The 19244-nt window shown below is 44.4% G+C and overlaps 3 protein-coding genes across 3 annotated transcripts; 2 read left to right on the forward strand and 1 right to left on the reverse strand.

Moving 5' to 3' along the window:
- Positions 1-453: 453 nt before the first annotated feature.
- On the forward strand, positions 454-5994 carry LOC136948534 (cadherin-like protein 26). Its single transcript, XM_067242878.1, has 16 exons — positions 454-464; positions 1353-1467; positions 1644-1793; positions 1943-2084; positions 2175-2342; positions 2589-2716; positions 2889-3071; positions 3302-3603; positions 3806-3948; positions 4103-4327; positions 4430-4651; positions 4818-4936; positions 5219-5305; positions 5420-5458; positions 5559-5642; positions 5782-5994. The coding sequence occupies exons 1-16, from the start codon at positions 454-456 to the stop codon at positions 5992-5994; spliced, it is 2331 nt and encodes a 776-aa protein (XP_067098979.1).
- Positions 5995-6149: 155 nt separating this feature from the next.
- LOC136948621 (protein LSM14 homolog B-like) lies at positions 6150-8688 on the reverse strand. Its single transcript, XM_067242522.1, has 8 exons — positions 8571-8688; positions 8239-8402; positions 7999-8134; positions 7527-7700; positions 7377-7433; positions 7136-7291; positions 6864-6996; positions 6150-6766 (listed from the first exon to the last, which is right to left on the reverse strand). The coding sequence occupies exons 1-8, from the start codon at positions 8686-8688 to the stop codon at positions 6583-6585; spliced, it is 1122 nt and encodes a 373-aa protein (XP_067098623.1). The 3' UTR covers positions 6150-6582.
- Positions 8689-9673: 985 nt separating this feature from the next.
- On the forward strand, positions 9674-15976 carry taf4a (TAF4A RNA polymerase II, TATA box binding protein (TBP)-associated factor). Its single transcript, XM_067235396.1, has 15 exons — positions 9674-10677; positions 11043-11176; positions 11355-11471; positions 11673-11753; positions 11914-12036; positions 12217-12306; positions 12422-12622; positions 12743-12875; positions 12963-13077; positions 13170-13339; positions 13461-13591; positions 13706-13831; positions 14153-14209; positions 14325-14444; positions 14589-15976. Exons 1-15 carry the CDS (start codon positions 9876-9878, stop codon positions 14754-14756), a joined length of 2568 nt encoding a protein of 855 aa, XP_067091497.1. The 5' UTR covers positions 9674-9875; the 3' UTR covers positions 14757-15976.
- Positions 15977-19244: the final 3268 nt, after the last annotated feature.

A 19244-nucleotide genomic window follows, 5' to 3' on the forward strand; every position in this document is an offset into this window, starting at 1 on the left:
GTTGCTCCTTTATCTGACATCCTGAAAAAGAATGTTGCTCAACTGCTTTCACCACACATACACACAGACACACGTAATCCCCCTGACCCCACCCCCCTCCCACACATACACATTTGCATATAGGATACAGTGAGGAACACAAAAGGCAGGGTCTCCTATGTCTTGGTTCATTGTGACAGATACCTCTCCACTGGCAGGTCCTGGAGAACAGATCATCACTGTCATCATCGCTCGACCATGAGAGCTGGACTGTTCATCTCTCTCTGCCTCTTGGTTAGTACATGATATTTAATTTAACATTACCAGCAATCAACAATTGGTCTAAAAAAAAGAGTGTGTACATAGAATGTGTACAACTCACCCGGATACAGTATAGTATGTAAATGTTCTTCTAACATGAGAATGTACTACTTTTTACTTTTAATACTTAAAAACACAATTGTGTGTGGCAAAATGTCAAAGAGGTACACAATCTATATTTACTGACATTGTAAATTGGACTGTATACCTTTGATCCAGGTGTAGAATTTAAATAACACAGGCATACAGTACATGCAATGCATGAATAGTATATTATAATATGACAGATTATTGAGCTTATAACATCAATGTAAACACTATGTTTCATATCATGTCATGTAGGGAGTCAGGTGGCCGAGCGGTTAGGGAATCGGGCTAGTAATCAGAAGGTTGCTGGGTCGATTCCTGGCCGTTTCAAATGATTGTGTCCTTGGGCAAGGCACTTTACCCTACTTGCCTCGGGGGGAATGTCCCTGTACTTACTGTAAGTCGCTCTGGATAAGAACGTCTGCTAAATGACTAAAATTTAAAAAAATGTAGATGTAAATGTCATCCTATGCTTCAATACACTGAGCTTCTCCAATATGGGCAGGTGTGCTTCACTAACCATGAGGAGGTTCACATTAATTTAATCTTTTCCAATTTAGAGGGCTTGGCTGGGTGAAACATCTCTGGGTGTCATACAAAGCTGTTTCATAGTGTCATGAGAGTAGAAGGTTTGTTTGTGTCGTCAAACAGAAACTATACCATCCATGTCAGGAGATGCATGCTCAACTCAGTCTGAAACTGTATCAACGACCATGCAACACCATTCACTTTGAACAAATGAATCCAAGTTTGTCAAGTGGTTGTCAAGTTATCAACTAAATTAGATAACACATTTTCATGTTATAAAGTTGGAGTTAGAAGCCAGAAATAAAAACTGGTTGTGAACAATGATGTAATCCACCACCTTCTCAAGCAGCATTAACACAGTAGGTCTGTAGGGTCTCCTTACTAACAGGGTTTACTTCAAGTTGAATAATCGGTCAGTGGGGTCCCCAGGTGTGTAGGCTGGCCTGTGTCACTGGCACGGCATCCCTGAGACGCCAGAAGAGGGCATGGATCATCAGCTCGTTTGAAATTGAAGAGGGCCACCCTGGACCCTTTCCCTATGAGCTAGGCCAAGTAAGTACAACAACAGTCACCTGCTCCGAAGCTTGTTTCATCCCTCAGTACATTTTTTTAAACATAAAAAATTGTGAAATACATTTACTCAAATCTATTGAAATATGATGCATTTCTCCATTCTCCACATGCTGATTTTTCTAAACTAAACTTTCATGGAATAACAACGGTCTTAGATCCAGATTGAACGAACATACCGTGTGCAGTTTGAGCTCATGGGGGAAGGGGTGGATAAGGAGCCCAAGGGACTCCTCTCAATCGATAAAGCAAGTGGAACAGTGCTGGTCCACAAGGCAGTCGACTATGAGGAACACCAAAACCTGAGGGTGAGCACATATACAGTCTGACAGATCACTCTCACTGGATCTCACAATGTCAACTGTTACAAACATTTGCATATTTTTCACTGCTCGTCGTACATTCACCTTCAAATCATTCTATTCATGGTTTTGTGTGGCACATGTTCCGTCTACAGCTTACATTTGAGTCAAGGAAGACAGATCAAGCCATTGATACAAAACTAGGTGTTGAGATTGGCATATTGGACATTAATGACAATCCACCACTCTTTCTGAGAGGCGTGTATAAAATCGACATGGGAGAGTCAACCCGACAAGGTAAAGAATGCAAACATATGCCAAACTGTGTTTAATAATACTGTGTCGCCATAAGGGAGGTGACATGGAGTTCCTTTCAATGTCACATAGGTTCCTATCTACTCTCTGTCTTGGCCCATGATAAAGACCAGCGAGGTTCACCAAACTCAACGTTTGACTACAAAATGGTGTCTGTGTCCCCACAACCGGCAAATGCTGAGTTTTTCATCAACAACCATGGCTCAATCTCCTTCACAGGCTGCTTGGAATATGAGGCAAGTTATAAACCCACAAGTAAACTATGGAGGACATACAAGTTAGATTAGGTGTTTATTTCCATTCAAATGTGATTGCAAGCGTCTCTGATGTTTCAAACATGGATCATCATGTCGGACTCTCGACTCTCGGCTATGTAAAGTATTTATCTCTGCTACTCTGACATAAATATTCTGTTGCTACCTGACACAGGGAAGCACCATGAGAAAGGTATGTTAGTCTAATTTGTTAGTGTTTGTCCCCAGGGAGCTGAGAATTACACACTGGTGGTGAAAGCACAGGACCATGGTGAGGTGGTCAGTCTTTCAAGTTTGACTACTGTCATCATCAACGTTCAGGATGAGAACAACCACCTGCCAACTATCACCGGCTACACAGTAGGTCCATATCTGACTCAGCAACATCACACATCTCCATGACCTCTCTCTCCTCCATGAACTCTCTCTTGGGATCTCTCTCATGATCTCTTTCTCATCTATGATCTCTCTCTCCTCTATAAACTATTTCTCCTCCATGATCTCTCCCTCCTACGTCATTTCTTTCTTTCAGGGAAGCAGCAAGGTGCTGGAAGGAAGTACAGGAATTGCACCCCTCCGACTGCATGTAACTGACTTGGACACCAAGGGGACCCCAGCATGGAGAGCCAAGTTCACCATTGAGGGAAATGAGGGAGGCCACTTTAAGATTGAGACGGACCCTGAAACCAATGATGGAATTCTGTCTGTAGTAAAAGTATGTGTCAGGCTATTTTTCCTTTCATGCCTCTTGCCTGTTTTGTCCTCTTCATGACAACACCTTGAATTGAACTGACACTATGTGACGTACATTTGTCGTATCATCGATATTTAAAGAGGTTTTAAAGACGTTATAAAAAAAGCTGCATCAAAAGGAACAGCACAGTGATCAGTGATGAGCCTCACCTGTTTATCATAACCTATATTTATTGTTCTGTGTGAGTGCAGCCCCTGGACTTTGAGGATGGTGCAGAGAGAGAACTGTCTGTGTCTGTGGAGAACGAGGAGCCATTCTTTTCCTGCGAGGTGAAGAACAGGGCCGTCTCTGGCCTGTGGACCGTTGACACAACCGCAGCTCTGCCTCAGCGTAGCTCTGAGCGGTTCATCATCCACATAGAGGATGCCAACGACCCACCCATCTTTATTATGCCCGTGAAAGACACCTCAATGATGGAGAACGCAGAGGTGGGATCCCCTGTGGAGACCATGACTGCTGTTGACCTGGACTCCAGTCACGCAAATGAGTTTGTGTAAGATTTCTCTCCAGCGCTTGTTAGTGGTTGAGTTTGCGGGATATGCTGTGAGATTTGGCCACTCTACGATGGCGCGACATCAATCAAATCCATAGAATTCATGTTTGAACAGAAACTCGTTAGACTGTCGTCATGTGACTGTATCATTGTGTGTCAAGAAAGTGGCATTCTCCTCCTCACTCCTCCCTGTGTGGATCAGGTATGTGAAGGGATACGATCCAGACGACTGGGTGACTGTAGACCTCCATACTGGCCACATCACCACAGCCAAATTACTGGACAGAGAATCCCGCTTCATGGACAAAGATGTCTACATGGTCATACTCTACGCTGTTGACAACGGTAGGGGGGGGATGATAGGTGACCCTTATTTACATTTCAGTTTCCATAAAGTGATGGTACACAAAGCCAAGAATAAGTGCTAATCTGAGAACAGATATTCTTTCTATTCAAGCACCGAATTCAATGTGACTCCTGCCATCCCTCGCTTATGCAGGTGAGCCGCCCTTGACAGGCACAGGGACCCTGAGGATCCATGTAAGGGATCAGAATGACAACGTGCCACAGTTGACAGTGAGCTATGTGGACATGTGTGTGTCTGATGACCCAACCACAGCCAACATCACAGCCTTTGACCTGGACCTGGATCCGTACGGAGGGCCCTTCCTGTTTCAGCTCCTGGGAGACACTGATGGGAAATGGAGTCTGGATCCTTCATATGGTAAAAACCCTTGTTTAATTTTTAAATGTCCTTATTATGTGAACCGTTTCTACTGCCCGTAGCAACTCAATCTCTATGTTTCTGTTTCATTCAATTCACCAGGTCATTCAGTGAACCTGGTGAAAGAGACTAGTGTGTATGCTGGGTCCCACACTGTTGAGATGAAGATCTCGGACTTGCAAGGCCAATTTGCGATGTATAACCTCTCTGTAACTGTGTGTGACTGCTCTGTCACACCCAGCTGCCAGAAAGGCAGAGTTACTGTCACTCAAATGGGATACGGAGCCATCGGAATCCTGTTCACCTCCTTGATTGTGTTGCTATGTAAGAGACTGTTCAGATTCATTGAGTATCTATATCTATTTGAGGGTTAACTGAAGTATCAGAGAGCAGTAGATCATGGCTTATAAGACATCTGGATCCATCAAGCACAAGCACTAACAGGTTGAGGATGATTATGTGACTGTACTCATTTGTATGTTTTTGTTAGTTTTCTTGTCGTTGTCTGTCGCCATCTTTTGTGGAAAGGAGCAGTCCATCATTCATATAGACAGCTCAGCAAACACCCTGCTCCACACTAACACAGAAGCACCAGGAACTGACTGCATGGTAGGTACAATTCCTCATTGTCAATGAGGAAATAAGACAAGAAAGATGTGATTTTTTTCAGGAATTGTATTGATTGCATTATTGTGTTTTTATGTCAAGGTTCCCACTGTGCCACTAGTGCTGCCCACAGATCAACAGAAAACAATATGGTCACAATGGCATCCCCAGTCCACTAAAACGGCAAGTGCGGGTGGTATCCTTCAGATGTGCTGGGTGATACATACTGGTATTTGTACAAACTGATACTCTGAGAACAATATATCATTGTTTTATCACACATAGGTTTTAGATCAAAACTTCAGTAGTCATGGTGCCAGAGGCTATGGTCAGGAGGATCTTCAACTGTTCAATGACAACTCTCTGTACATGGTATGCAAACAGACAGACAACAATGTGTGCAGACAGTAGCTAACAGGAGTGTTATTCAATGCAATCTTACATCTCTGCCCTCCTCTGACCCCTTTCATTTTCAAAACACACAAGATATCACCGTGTGCAGTTACAAACAGCTACCACCATCAGGTACTATGACTTACTGTTGAGATTTTGTTTGGTAGATTCTATGCCAATGTCTCCTGTTTTGGTGACGACATGAACTTGATTTATCTTCTCTGTTCAACAGGGATTCGTTCAGATAAATAAGTATAGCAACAATACAATGAACTGTGGCTCTGTAACAAATGCCTTTCGATCCCTGCTTCACCAGGTTTGTATCTTGTTCCTTTTTGGTGAAAGGCTAACACTACATTGCCTTACAGTATTATTATATATTTGTTATTATATATTGTTGACAAGAATGGTAACTCATATGGGACACTGTCCACTCCTCTCTTCCCAAACTGTAGAGGTTGTACTCCATCCAGGTTCCAGGGGAAGAGCTGGGGGACTATGACCCAAACCCCTATGCCGATGAGGGGGACTCATCTGGGGGAACCCAGTTCCAACTGGACACCATCTCCATCCCTGATGACACCTTGGACATTGGAGATATGCAGGATCTCAGCCCAAAGTTCAATCAGCTGGCTTCTCTCTGCATCCCTGATTCTGCCAACCATTGATTCAAGAGGACCATAGGGTCCGCATGTATAGTGAATAATGATAGTATAATTAACTTTTCATCTTTAAAATAATAAAAGAATGATGTGCCCATGTGAAGTAACATCCTTACAAACATTTTTTTTTTTTACTGTTTATTAATAAACGATGAGTCACAATTACATTTCCCCAAGGATTCAATTATTTTCATTAACAATAATACAAAGAGAAAAAAAACGTAGTATTGGCACATATCGATGTATTTTACATATGGGAAACAGGCCCTGAAAACCATTGTAATTGTGTTTACAAAAATCAAATACATCCTTCAACTGTACTTTCAATTTATTCTATAAGCTGTGGGCCGATATCAATTTGGATGCCTCTAAATACTAATGCTTAAACCAAATAGGATGTTTCAAAATACTAATAAACTCAAGATGTATTATAGTACATATTTTGAAGATAAATCAATTGATGTGTTGCCATGTCTGTCTAGCAAATACTTTGCCATTTTTCATTGAAAATATTTCGGATTTTGAACTGAGAGGGTTGGCATTGACCAACTGAATTTTACTCGAGCACAGAACGCAAAATAAACCTGAGAACATTCAAAGCGTTAACCCTTTAGACTTCACACTACCACGACCCACTTTGGGTCTGGGCTGCTGGAGGGCTCTGCTCGGCCCTTTCCGGCCACGACTGCCCCTGCGGAACCCTCTGTCCCTCAGGAGACGTCCAGGCACCCCAAATGTCTCCATGTTCAGCTTCTTCTCCTCTGCCCAGGTTGTCCGTCTGGAACAGATAAGGATACAATAATGAGCAGTAGTCCTGACTACTGTCATTTAATTTGACCTTTCAAGGTCTACAAAAGGAACAAACATCAAATCACCTTGGCTTGAGGTCGGCTGAGACACCATCGAAGAAGCACTTGTTTCTGTCATAGTGCAACTTCTCTTCAACAGAATCCTCCTCCGCCATGCCACCACTAGTAGGAGTCTCCACTCCAAAGTCCACCTTTGCCTCTGATGCAGGAAGAAGAGATTAGAAAATAATATACATTTCTGAAACACCTTTTCTCCCTCCAACATGTAAGATTAGATATAGATTCCCGATCTCTGTAAATCAGTACTTATGGAGCACGATTACGTCCTAAGCAGACACCTTTAATTATTACTTGATCCTCAAGCTTCTTTGGAAGGTCATCTTTACAGAACTGGGCATTAGCAGTGTCAAAATCAAAGTCAGACTCAAAATGTAATGTAGTAGTCTTTGAGTCATCCACAAGAAGTTGACCTCTTCCGTGGATTCTGCGATTGCCTGTAAGAATAAGGATTATGTTTAAAGTGCAACAACTGACATTTGAGTTACTGTACAACTTGTCAAGTGATTACATCTAGTAGACCTTGACGTTGTTTTGGTGTGCGATTCTCACTGTTGCCCCTCTGGGATGCAGTCAGTCCTAAATACAGGTTGGAAAATGAAAATGTCAGACAATTAATGGTGGGAGGCTGAGTCTGATGAATTGAACGTCATTTGTTGTGGTCTCAAGGACCTGGCTCATTCTTGCTGCGAGCGCCAGGCTTCCTCTGAGACTGGGAGCGAGAGGACTCTCTGCTCTGCTGCTTGGAGGCTGGCTGGCCCCTCTTCTGGGCAGCCTCGACCACTGGCACAGTCTGGACAGCATGCTCTACCATCGCCCCACTGCTGAGTGAAAGACCCTGCAACCCTATAAGAAGATCCAGCAGATAATCGTGCTATATAATATGGTGGCATTATCATTTGGAGGCATATTGTGATGGATGACATGTTGAACAGATGATGGAGATTATGTTTCCATCAGGCTTTACCAATGGTGAAGTGGTACTTGATGCATGCATTTGTGTAAATGCTGCTAAATGACTAAATGTAAATGCCCTCTTCACACTAAGACTAAAGGTTAGGTACGCTTCTGGCCATGAATAAAAACGGTACACCATTGTCCACTGCTGCTTTGTAAACAACAAGCAGGTTCAAAACTAACTCACCAAGAGCCAGGGCTGTAGCATATTGCTGGTTGAATAGAGAGTGTACATCCAGTTGATTGTAGTTGGGTATCACACCGCTGTGTGCATTGTAATGTGTTTGGGGCAGGTAGGTGTCAGATGAGCTGCCAATGGATGACTGCAAAAAGAAAGACATCACAAAACTTAGTTAAGTACTACTTTAAATATGATTAGGCCCTACATAGCTCAGAATTGCAGGCTTGTGAAGTTCTCATACCCTACCTGCAAAAAGGCAGGGTCATGAGGCAAACAACGGAGGGATTTTGGTGGTTCACAGACAGTAATATCCTTGATGTCACGTCCTCTAAAGATTATGTATTCAAAAGTGTAATGTTTTGGAGGTACAGGTCTGTTTGATGGTCGGTGCTCGGTTCCATATGACTTAACTGTTGAAAGAAAAGGACCATTAACTTGGGATTGGACTGTAGCTTACTGTACCGGCGCGATAGTCTATTCAAGAAGTCCCAGCCTACATGCTTGCGTTAAATAGTTTGCGCTACGGTAGCTAAATCTGATAAGGTAGCAAAAAACGGCAGGACTGCGGACAACCTCACCTCTTGCTAAAGCCAACGTCGAGTTAACTGTATCGATAGAGTATAGGATGCCGTCGTATCGAATTTGGGCTTTAGATATAAGACTTATCTTACTCCCAATGTAAGGCGTCCCGGACATTCTTGCTTTGCATCTATTCACAAATGATAGATAAATTAACTCAGTTGGACCAACAGGTGGATAATCACTGGCATAATTTACAGCAGGTGCCAAACCTATATTAAATTGGATCAAATAGCCTAGATTGGTACACTCTTTTAGTTTTTATTGACTAATTTCAACGTGTATCCTACAGATAAGACAGCAAATGTATAATGCATGCATTGCCTTCACTTAAGTTGGCGTCATTTGTACTTCATTTAATATTAAGACCAGACAGGTAAATATGAGCAGTAGGCCTATACTTTTTGCTGCATGCCCTACAACGCGATTAAAAAGAAAGGTGTGGTGCGTTATCAGAAATCTTCAATCGCTACCTCGCGCTCTGGAATCGGCGCAGCCGTTTTAAGCATGGGACTAGGGGCGCTGTGCCCTGGAATGTTGATTTTATGTTGCAAAAATGTATGTGTATATAACTTCACTTTAAAGAATAAAAATGTAGCCAAAGTCATTTCCGAACGAAACAGGATAGCAATAGAGGGAAATTCCCTGAAATTAAACGTTTATTAGCCTATAGTGTAGTGTAACTTCCCAGTCTTGCTGTCTTGTCCTGGCCTGATTATGCCATACGGTGTCGTATGCATACATCTCTGTCCATTCGTCCCGCCCTAACATGTAGAAACTACCAATCCGCGAATACCCGGATCTCTGTGGTGACGTTATAGCTCATGGGCGCAGGCGTACGTTAGTTTGCAACTCTTTCAGTCCACACACACCTCGCAGAAGTGTGAAGATGGCGTCAGGCTCTGATCTGCTGTACCAGGTCTTTCTGAATACAGAGGTGGACGAAAAAGTAGTCAGTGATCTAGTGGGATCTCTTGAATCCGAGCTCGCAAGCTCGTTTCACATAAACCCTGGGGTTGAAAGTCAGACAGGCGCCCTACACATGGCTAGTACCGGAACAAGGAATAACGTTAATGCTAGCTAATGTCCAGATCAAACTGGGACTTGTTGAAGAGGTTGCCAAAGCAGGTATGCAGTGTTACTACGACGTTGTCTCGCTAACTGTTTCCCTAAGTGTAAGAAAAAGCAAACGCCAATTGTTTACTCAGGTAGAACTTGGAAGTGGTCTGGCTTGAACTGTTTCCCCTGCAAAATCGGGACTGGAGTGCAAGTGTCATTAGCACAGTTCAGTTTTCATTTTAGCTATGGATGCATCACCGGTTGGGTCGGACTCATCGACAGAAAATGACCAAATCAAGACAGTTGTTGTTAGTGTTAATGCTGTCCCAAATCACGGCGAAAAAGTTACATCGTCAGTAAAAACTTTTAATGGAAGCACTATTATTGTCTCCCACAGTTCAGGAACCACTTCCTCTCTAACGGGGATGTCAAAAATCTGCACTGGTAGCGAAAGCGGCAGTACAGTAGTCAGCAATGAACTAAAACTGTCGAATGTGACAATGCCTCCCACATCAAACAGTGTCATTCAGACTTGTATTAACCAACAAAATACTGTTACCTCATCTCCGGCTGCTGGTTTGGGTGGTGGGCTTACCGTAACACTTGTGAAGCCGTGTATGCAAACTGCAGGATCGTATACAACTTTGAATGGGGACAGTTGTACGGAAAATGTCAAAGCACCGAAGGAACCCTTAACGTCTGCACCATTTAGGAGCATTCAAACTCCACTTTTAAACAGTGATCAGTCACCTAGTTCCTCAGTGCCTGCCAGTGCAGAATCGCACATTGCCAAGGCAGAGGCGGTCCAAACAATCATAAAGACAGAACCGCAGACTGTTCCAGCCGTTGTTACAAATGCGGACAATTTAACACCGGGGATAATCATCAAGAATCCGTTGCTGCAAAGCACACCAAAGACGTGCACTCCTGTGATAGCAGCTGCCAGCCCGGGCGGAATCAGAGCCATAGCGCCACAGGTGTTAGCCCCACGTCTCTCCCAGACATCCCCGAATCAGCCCAACTTACAGAACATCCAGCTGCCCCCAGGTAGGCAACAAACTTTAATTTCGGAGTAAGCAACAGAAAACATTAGGGATATTGAAAGGTTGCAAAAAAACGAAAAGTCTTAAGAAATATAGAAAATTAAGTCAGCATACTGCTGGTTGAATGAGGAGCTTGCATTAAGTTGTTGGGTATCTCTATAGTAATGTGTCCTGTACAGGTAAGTGGCAAATGAGCTAAGTCCCAAAAATATCACTCATATGGATTGATCATCGATCCGAGTGACTTTCAGATAAGTAAAATAAGTTCCATCAGAAATATGTAATCGTATAACAGGTTTTTAGGTTGGCTTCAAACTCCTTCCTATCTCTGTCCGTAGGTTTAAGCAGGTTATGTTGTCTTCAACACAGGTATGGTCCTGGTGCGCAGTGACAGTGGGCAGCTGATGATGATCCACCAACAGATCCTGTCTCAGATGCAGGCGTCTCGCCTCGCCGCCCCCACAAGCACACCAGGACACCAAGTCCAGATCACCTCAGTCCAGGTAAGACCACCTGTGCCCATGTTCAGGAAATAAAACACAAAAAAACGTATTAACCCACCTCACCAACACCAGACGACACATTCACATAGGACACCCACGACTGTTCGTTTCTGACAGTCGCTGTCAGTTTCAAAGCAAATGATGAGATCACACCTTGGTGTTCTTTACTTCTTCCCAGACCCCTGGTACCTCCATCCTGCCCAGACAGGTGACCCCCACCATCATCAAGCAGGAGTCTCCTGCCCTCACCTCTGCCCCTGTCACCATCACACTTCAGAGACCCCAGGTTTTACAGGTAACATTCAGTTTTGGTAGCTTCTGGTACAGCATAGCTTCAATGCTACAGTCAGCCTTAAAAACAACCCCAAGCAACCGAAACTGCTCGGTTTACAGTCATTTACAACTACTACTTACTCTGACTGTTGGAACCAAAAAAAGGTGATGAATTCAGACACTCCAGAAGTTACACATTGTTCTCTATGGTTTTCCTCCCCAGAGCCCTATAGGTGCAGCATTACCAGGCACATCCCAAATGACAGTCAGCCCATCCACCGGGACCACTGTCACCTTGGCAACGGTGAGCCACCAGTTTTCATCCAATCCCTATGTCCCCCTGTTGATCGGGACTAGGGCTGGGCCTCCACTATTTACAGCAAGCTGATACTCCAAACAGTGCTGAATGTATTCATACATTGGTTGTATGAGGGGGATTTGAACGCTGAATTGTGTTGCTGCAGGAAACCATGGAGAACGTGAAAAAATGCAAGAACTTTCTCTCGACTTTAATCAAACTGGCATCCAGCGGGAAGCAGTCTTCAGAGACAGTGGAAAACGTCAAAGACCTGGTCAAAGACCTGCTGGTGAGTGCAGACACCACCAATCACAGCCGGTATGGACAAGAATGACCAGTATGGAGAGTAGTCTAGCTTTAGCATTTTCCATAGTAGGGCACTAAAACTAGGATTGGAACAGTGTTTCCCCCCCACTAACATATTGCATTGATTTAATCATTTACTCCCTTCTGTGCTTGTTTCCAACAGGATGGCAAGATTGAACCAGAGGATTTCACCAGTAAGCTGTACAAAGAGCTCAGCTCCTCACCTCAGCCTTACCTTGTGCCTTTTCTCAAGGCAAGCATTGCTGCCACCGCCATCATGTTTCTCAACTCACCCATTGCGACAAATGCTGAGCCTAATGCCAATAAGGATTCCTAATGTAGGTCTAAATTCTGTGTTCCTATTCCAGAGAAGCCTTCCAGCCCTGAGGCAGCTCACCCCAGACTCGGCAACATTCATCCAGCAGAGCCAGCAGCCAGCCCATACAACCTCCACCCCCAGCCCCACTCCTATGGTGGTCCTCGGCAGCCCAGCTCTAATGCCTGCTGCCTCAGCCTCCAGATCCCACCTCCACCCTGTCATCAGCAAACAGGGACACCCAGCATCACTGGTAATCAGCTTTTCATATGGTCTAACTATAGAATATTATGTTCTATAGATGAAGGAAATCAGTTTTATTTCTTATTTACCTGCGAACCCATACGTGCATACCCCCCCCCCCCCCCCCCAGGTGCAGCAGGGGACCATAGTCAGGCCTCCCCAGGTTACCCTGGCAACAACCTCCGCGGTATCACTGAGGGGTCAGGCCCCCAATGGCTTAATGCTGGGGCAGCCACAGGTGCAGTTCAAACAGCTGCAGCAAGGTAAGAGTGGGAACACACCAGCACGTTTAACTGTGTGGTAAACCAAGAAACATGACAGGATCTGTCTGTCTCTGTGTTCTCTCTCAGTCCCCATGGCAAGGCCTGGTTTGAGACCTGGCTTTAAAACCATTTCTGGCCCTGCTTCCCTGGCCACTGCAGCCCACAAGAATAAGCTGAGAGAGGCCGGTGCAGGCACCTTCAGGTCTGCCTCATATACAAGACAAACTTGACCTCTGAATGGGAGGGTTTGCTCACGTGGTCTTGCTGATTTTGTGTGCTTGTCACCACCTCCAGGGAGGAGGATGACATCAACGACGTGGCGTCCATGGCCGGGGTGAACCTGTCCGAGGAGAGCGCTCGGATCCTAGCAACCAACTCTGCGCTGGTGGGGGCAGTGACGCGCTCCTGTAAGGATGAGGCATACCTCCATACCTCCACTCTGCAGAGGAGAATCCTGGAGATAGGTGAGGTTCCTCCCCCCTACACACACACACACACACACACTGAAAGTAGGATTTGTTTTGAGCTCAGCTGTTTACTCTTTACTCCTACATGCCCCCATGGCTGTGTGTCTGTCCTCTCCAGGCCAGAGATGTGGGCTAGTAGAGCTGGGCCCAGAGGTGGTGACCTTCTTGTCCCATGCCACCGAACAGAGGCTGCGAAACCTGCTGGAGCGGGTCACTGAGGTGGCTCAGCACAAAAACATCAGTTTCAAGGTATGTCAGTTACAATACATTCTTTATCAATGTAGCGGTGGTGTGGTATGAAATCTTCAAAAGGTCTCGTACCCGACAGCTGACAGTGACGGCACTTCCCTTTTTTTTGGGCAGGAGGATAGTCGGTACGAGCAGAAAAGCGATGCGAGGGCCCAGCTCAAGTTCTTTGAGCACCTGGACCAGGTGGAGAAGCAGAGGAAAGAAGAGCAGGAGAGAGAGATCCTGATGAAGGCTGCAAAGGTACAGGGGCAGAAACAGAAACCAAACGCTCCTCTCCTAGACTCCTAGATGTGGATTTCTTGAAATGTGGGGTCCCTTAGTGGCCAGGAGTGACTACACCTGTTTCAGGATAAAGGGGGTGGGTGTAGCTCAGCGGTAGAGCGTTTGCCTTTTAGGTTGCAGCTTCAAAATCTTCCCTGTGTGTGGCTCTGGATGAAAGTGTCTTTTAAAATGAAGGCATGATAAAGGCAGGCCTTTTATATGTGGAGCCTTGGTGTGGTGACCTGTTTTCACATGAGTCTGTGACCCCTGTCCTGTCCTCTGCTCTGCGGGGTCCTTCAGTCTCGAGCTCGACAAGAAGACCCGGAGCAGCTGCGACTGAAACAGAAGGCCAAAGAGGTAGGAGACACTGGAGGTGTGGACCTGGAGCTGTTATTCTGTGCCAGTCCACCAGTGGGATGTTGTTTTTTCCCAGGTGTGCTCATTAGCTCCCTTTCTTTGTGTGTGTGTTCAGATGCAGCAGCAGGAGCTGGCGCAGATGAGACAGAGGGAGGCCAACCTTACTGCTCTGGCAGCCATCGGCTCTAGGAAGAAGAGGAAGCTGGGCTCTGCAGCCTCTCCTGCTGGAGCAGAGGTAAGGCGGTCGGATTCTTGCTAACCCTCGCCTGGGATCTTAAATCCCAGGGTCTTAACTTGAATAGACCCGATATGGAACTTGTTGGCAAGCATTTTGTCACACTGTCATGTACCTCTATCTGTCCTGTGGCTCCCTCTGCAGGGTTCGGGGTTCAGTCCTTCTGTGTCAGGTAGTCCAGGTTCGGCGGCGTCCAGGCAGTTCAGCCGTCAGCGCATCACCAGGGTTAACCTCAGGGATCTGCTCTTCTGCCTGGAGAACGAGAGAGAGAGCGATCGCTCCCAGCTCATCTACAAAGGCTTCCTAAAGTGAAGAGACTAAAGAGAGAGAAAGAGTGAGGGAGATACTCCTGGGTGGGGAAAGACCTGCCTCTCAGTTCAGAATCTTCCTCAGATAGTCTTTTTACTTTCATCTCCACCGAGAGATGGATGAAGAGACTCCTCAGTGACTGGATACCTTTTGAATTTCAGTTGTTTTCATCCTACCTTGAAATGTAACTCAATGATCCAGGCGGCTCCTATGACTACCATGTAGGCCATTGTTCTTTTTCAAGTCTTAAGAACCGACTTTCCTAAAGACATACTCTTGTTCTACTTGTATGGATTTTCGCCTATTGTAACGGGCACACCTGGTGGCCCCTTTTAATGATCTTAAGTATAATACTTTGAAGGTGGTTTTGTAATGTTTTGACCAACCACATACAGTATATGTCCCTGTAGAGTAAAAAGTCAATTCAGTTTAGTGTATGAAATGAAATCATACAAATAGTTTTAATCACATTAACTATAGTTATCTAGCAGGAATTTTAATTTGCATCAATCTACTCAGTGTGAATAACAAAAATAGGCCATATACTGTATTTGTACATGATTTTTATGAACATCAAAAGTAAAACTTCAGATAATTATGATCTAACACAATAACACTGAGTTTGGTTGCACTATGCTTTAATTCCCTGTCTAGTATGTTTTCAGTTTAGACCGATTTTCTTTCTTCCAAGTATGGAAAATCTATACGTGTGCTATATTTTTGTGTGTGGCATTTTGTAGCAACAAATTGATAACAGGATATATAATTGGTGTTTTTGTTGATTTCATGCTTTTATTCTTGCACTTGCACTGAGGGATTCAATTTCCAAAATTATGTTCCCTAAAATATGGTTAATAGATTTTTATAATCTTACATAAGGCTTTGTGGGGTTCTGTACAGCATGCATTGTGATTTGGGTTGGGATTTAAGGCATGTATTATTGCACCAACAATTTACAATACAAGCCCTTTTAAACATGCAAAATGTGTACTTTTTTATACCAAGGTTCTTGACATTCGATGACATGACGGTTATAATTGTCATTTCTCTTATTATACAGCCTGTGCACCCAATGTCTTCCCATTGGTGAATTTCTGTCAGCATGTTTTTCTCAGAGAAATTCCATGGAGAATCTGAGAATGGTTTCTTGTACATTTTGCACAGACTTTTGTTCATATGTAAATATTTTTATAGAGGTCTGAATAAATGATTTTTTTACTGTCTAGTTTTTTCATGGTCAAGTTGAGGGTAATAAAATATGCCGCAAAATACATCTACTAGATGACAGTGTGTCTGTGTGTTTACATGAGTAAACTCCTTGTGAACCTGTTCTAATAGCTTCATTTCACCACAGGGTGGCAGTAAAATCTCACATAATTCACTGCTGCCTCTTCGGTAGGTAGGCCTCTGCAAGCCAAGTAAGAATGAAGCTGAACATGTCATGCCTGAAGATGTCTTGTAATACTGTATATTCATGACTTCTCTGCCTATTACATTCTCTATAGAGGAGTTTCAAAAGGACAGTTTTAGCAACAGCTTTTAAAGTGTGCCCAGCTCACCAAGAATCAGATCTAAATACAAAAAAGCTCTGACATTACTTGTTTTCAGCTACTGGTTAGCCACCGTCTGAGCCAGAGTATGATGGATTGGCAGTCTACACATCATCACAGTTCTAGTGTGCCAAACTCCTGCTCTCTGTTCCTCGGTCCAATCCAATATTTTCCCTTGTAATTCTCCTCTGTACTCCAGCACAGCTCTGCTCTTTCAGAGTTTAAGTCCACATAAGCTCCCACTTGAGTGCCAGCAACCGAGCGACAGCGGAGACTGTGCGGTTGCCTAGCGACATCTCAGTCACTGCACCTGAGGGTGTAGAGTAAACATCACAGCCGTCTAGAAAGAGAAGTGACATCACTCTGGTTCCTGACATGGGTGGAATTGTACTTCATGTCAGTCGTTTGGTACATTAATGCTGTCATACTCTTGTTAGCCAGAAGACAAAGTCCTTATGTGTGTGTTGCGGGGAGATGGAGCAAGTATTCTTTACACAGTATAACTTAAAAAGCCCTTTCATTTAGGGGTTGAGGACTTCAATTGGCTTTTGCCTGGAGATGCTACAATAAGGTTAGTGTTTATAACTGCCGCTGGAATGGGTTCATAACCATGGCCAAACCTGTGAAGGATTGACTCTGGGGTTAATAGCCTGTTGGGCTTTAATGGAGCTCACTCAGAGTGGCAGGACACAGGCCAACCAGGGGATAAGATGATTGGGTAAACTAGGGAGAACTAAAGGAAAACCCAATCAGAGTTAATGCGACATGCATGCGCGCACACACACACATGCATCACACTTATGGACACACACATTTAATTTCATCGTCATAATTAACAAAATGTGCATTTACTATATTATGTTCTTGTAAATTGTATTTCCAAGGTTCTTAGCTAGGTGGCACTGGTAGTCCATGGAGTTTGTAATGCAAGATGATGTAGCTTTCGGTTTCATCATCATGTTTATGCATATAGAATATTTAGTCCCGAAGAAGAAAAGTGAAACACACCTCAGACATCTTGAACAAGCACAGCAACATCCAGTGCCTGGTTTGGAATGGGGAGGGTTTGGTATATTATGCCAGAGCCCACATACAATGCAGTTCTCTTCAAAATAAAAGTGTTCTTACAAAACAATATAAAATTCCCAAGCATGTCCCAAGTGAGTCAGCCTCTGGAATAAAAAGCTCCTTGTGAAAATGCACCAGATTCACTGCATTGCATTTACCTAAACATCCATCTCACCTTGAAGCACTTTTACCTTTTTTCAAGGTTCAGCAGTAAATGAATGAATAATGCACAAGTCGTTTTATGAGTCTCTTTGATGGAAACACATCTCAATCCCCCAGCTGAGAGAATTCTTGGATGCTCATCAGGCAAATGCAGACATAACTTACTAGCCTTCAGTAGTCAAGGCAGGCTGTGTTGACATAACTCTCCATCATGTTATCGTAATATAATTGCCCTGATTCACTTACTACTACTACACGTGGTAGAAATCATTCATTCATACTAATCACTCAGCGATGTATGTACAATGTATATGAACGGTCCGCACACCTGACGGGCTACTGAACAATAGAAGATGGGAGTAGACGGAATCAGAGGCCAGAGAAGAAGATAGCGGAGCAAAAGTTCCCACAGGACAGCAGTGGCTGGTTAAAAAGCCCGTAGAAATATAATGAAGCAAGCCCTTTGTCTGCGACTGGATTCATGTTTCTATAGAAACGAAGAGTTTGACAGCTGGGTTCTCCTCACCATGACAGTGACTCCATCAGAGGTTTGTTCTGTCGTTCTCACCAATCTATCATGTCGACGTCCGCATGACAGATGGAGGTAGGGCACAGCACGGACTCACCACTCGGAGCAGTAACAGCCAATTGATTCTCCTGCTTTTATCTTATTCATGACCTGGTCTTAAAATAGCAGGAGGGTTCTGCTGTATCAGCAAAACAGACCTGGCAAACAAGTGCCTCCCAGTGCTTGTCTGAACGGAGGCAGCCCCATCAGCACTAAATTGTAAACAGTCAATTACCCAGCAGGTTCCACCACCAAAACTTGGCGGTCTGAGTCATTTCTAGATTGGATTGTTCCCACTGCTGGCCCAGGAGACATGGACCTTTATGGGGAGGAAATGAAAAGAGCAGCTAGATGCATTTGAAAAGGAGAAGTTTATTTACAAAACACAAACTGCTGGCCCCTGACCAAGAACTAAGCTCTTGGTGGGCACACCATTCATCAACAAGGCTACTCAAGCAATAGCTTCTCCCCTGGACCAATGGAGCCACTTCTGACTTCCTAATGAAGCTAAACTTGAAGCCCAGAGAGGACATCGCCATTCTCTGCTCACATACAGTCTCAAGCATGCAGCATACAGAATGCTGATGGTGCCACAGAAGAACCCCCGGCCATAGGCTGTCTGACTGTACAGAAGGTTCATTACGTTGCCACTACTGTGGTTTCCTTGAGTGGAGGGATTAGTCGAGGAGCCAGCATAGCTTTCATTTTCTACCCCAGCATGGTCTCACCGCATTTCAGCCCACCTAATCTCTCTCGCGTCCTTCTCCCTCACTCTGTACGCCTCTCTCTCACTCTTTCAAGCTTGGTCAAAGTAGACACGCTCATATCTATTTCTGAATCTTTTTCAACAGTGTTTAAAGGGGCAGTGTTTAAAGGGGCAGTGTTTTGCATCGGCCCCGCTCTTGTTCGAAAAGTTGCGCTCTGCCTCCCAGTCGACTTTCTCGTTCCCTCTCTCTGTTGACCCTCTGTTTCATCCATCGTCATCATCAGTCTTCCACAGAGCCAACCTGGAAGATCTCCACAGGCCTTCATTTAGTCCTCTCGCTTCTTCTCCCCCTCTCTTTGGGTGTCTCATTAAAGGCGCTCTATCTAATGAGATTACGTCCTGGGGATTAATGGTGTGGCTAATTGATAGACACACAG

Source organism: Osmerus mordax, chromosome 1 (assembly GCF_038355195.1).
Source record: "Osmerus mordax isolate fOsmMor3 chromosome 1, fOsmMor3.pri, whole genome shotgun sequence".
In the NCBI taxonomy this organism is placed as follows: Eukaryota; Metazoa; Chordata; class Actinopteri; order Osmeriformes; family Osmeridae; genus Osmerus; species Osmerus mordax.

Coding starts and splice junctions, on each gene's coding strand:
- LOC136948534 (XM_067242878.1), top strand. Junction 2,717..2,888: donor CAACTATCACCGGCTACACA/GTAGGTCCATAT, acceptor TCTTTCTTTCAG/GGAAGCAGCAAGGTGCTGGA. Junction 4,328..4,429: donor GAGTCTGGATCCTTCATATG/GTAAAAACCCTT, acceptor TCAATTCACCAG/GTCATTCAGTGAACCTGGTG.
- taf4a (XM_067235396.1), top strand. CDS start 9,876: ATGGATGCATCACCGGTTGGGTCGGACTCATCGACAGAAAATGACCAA. Junction 12,623..12,742: donor AGGGACACCCAGCATCACTG/GTAATCAGCTTT, acceptor CCCCCCCCCCAG/GTGCAGCAGGGGACCATAGT. Junction 13,832..14,152: donor TCCTGATGAAGGCTGCAAAG/GTACAGGGGCAG, acceptor GGGGTCCTTCAG/TCTCGAGCTCGACAAGAAGA.
- LOC136948621 (XM_067242522.1), bottom strand. CDS start 8,688: ATGTCCGGGACGCCTTACATTGGGAGTAAGATAAGTCTTATATCTAAA. Junction 7,701..7,998: donor TGCTACAGCCCTGGCTCTTG/GTGAGTTAGTTT, acceptor ATCTTCTTATAG/GGTTGCAGGGTCTTTCACTC. Junction 7,434..7,526: donor TCGCAGCAAGAATGAGCCAG/GTCCTTGAGACC, acceptor ACCTGTATTTAG/GACTGACTGCATCCCAGAGG.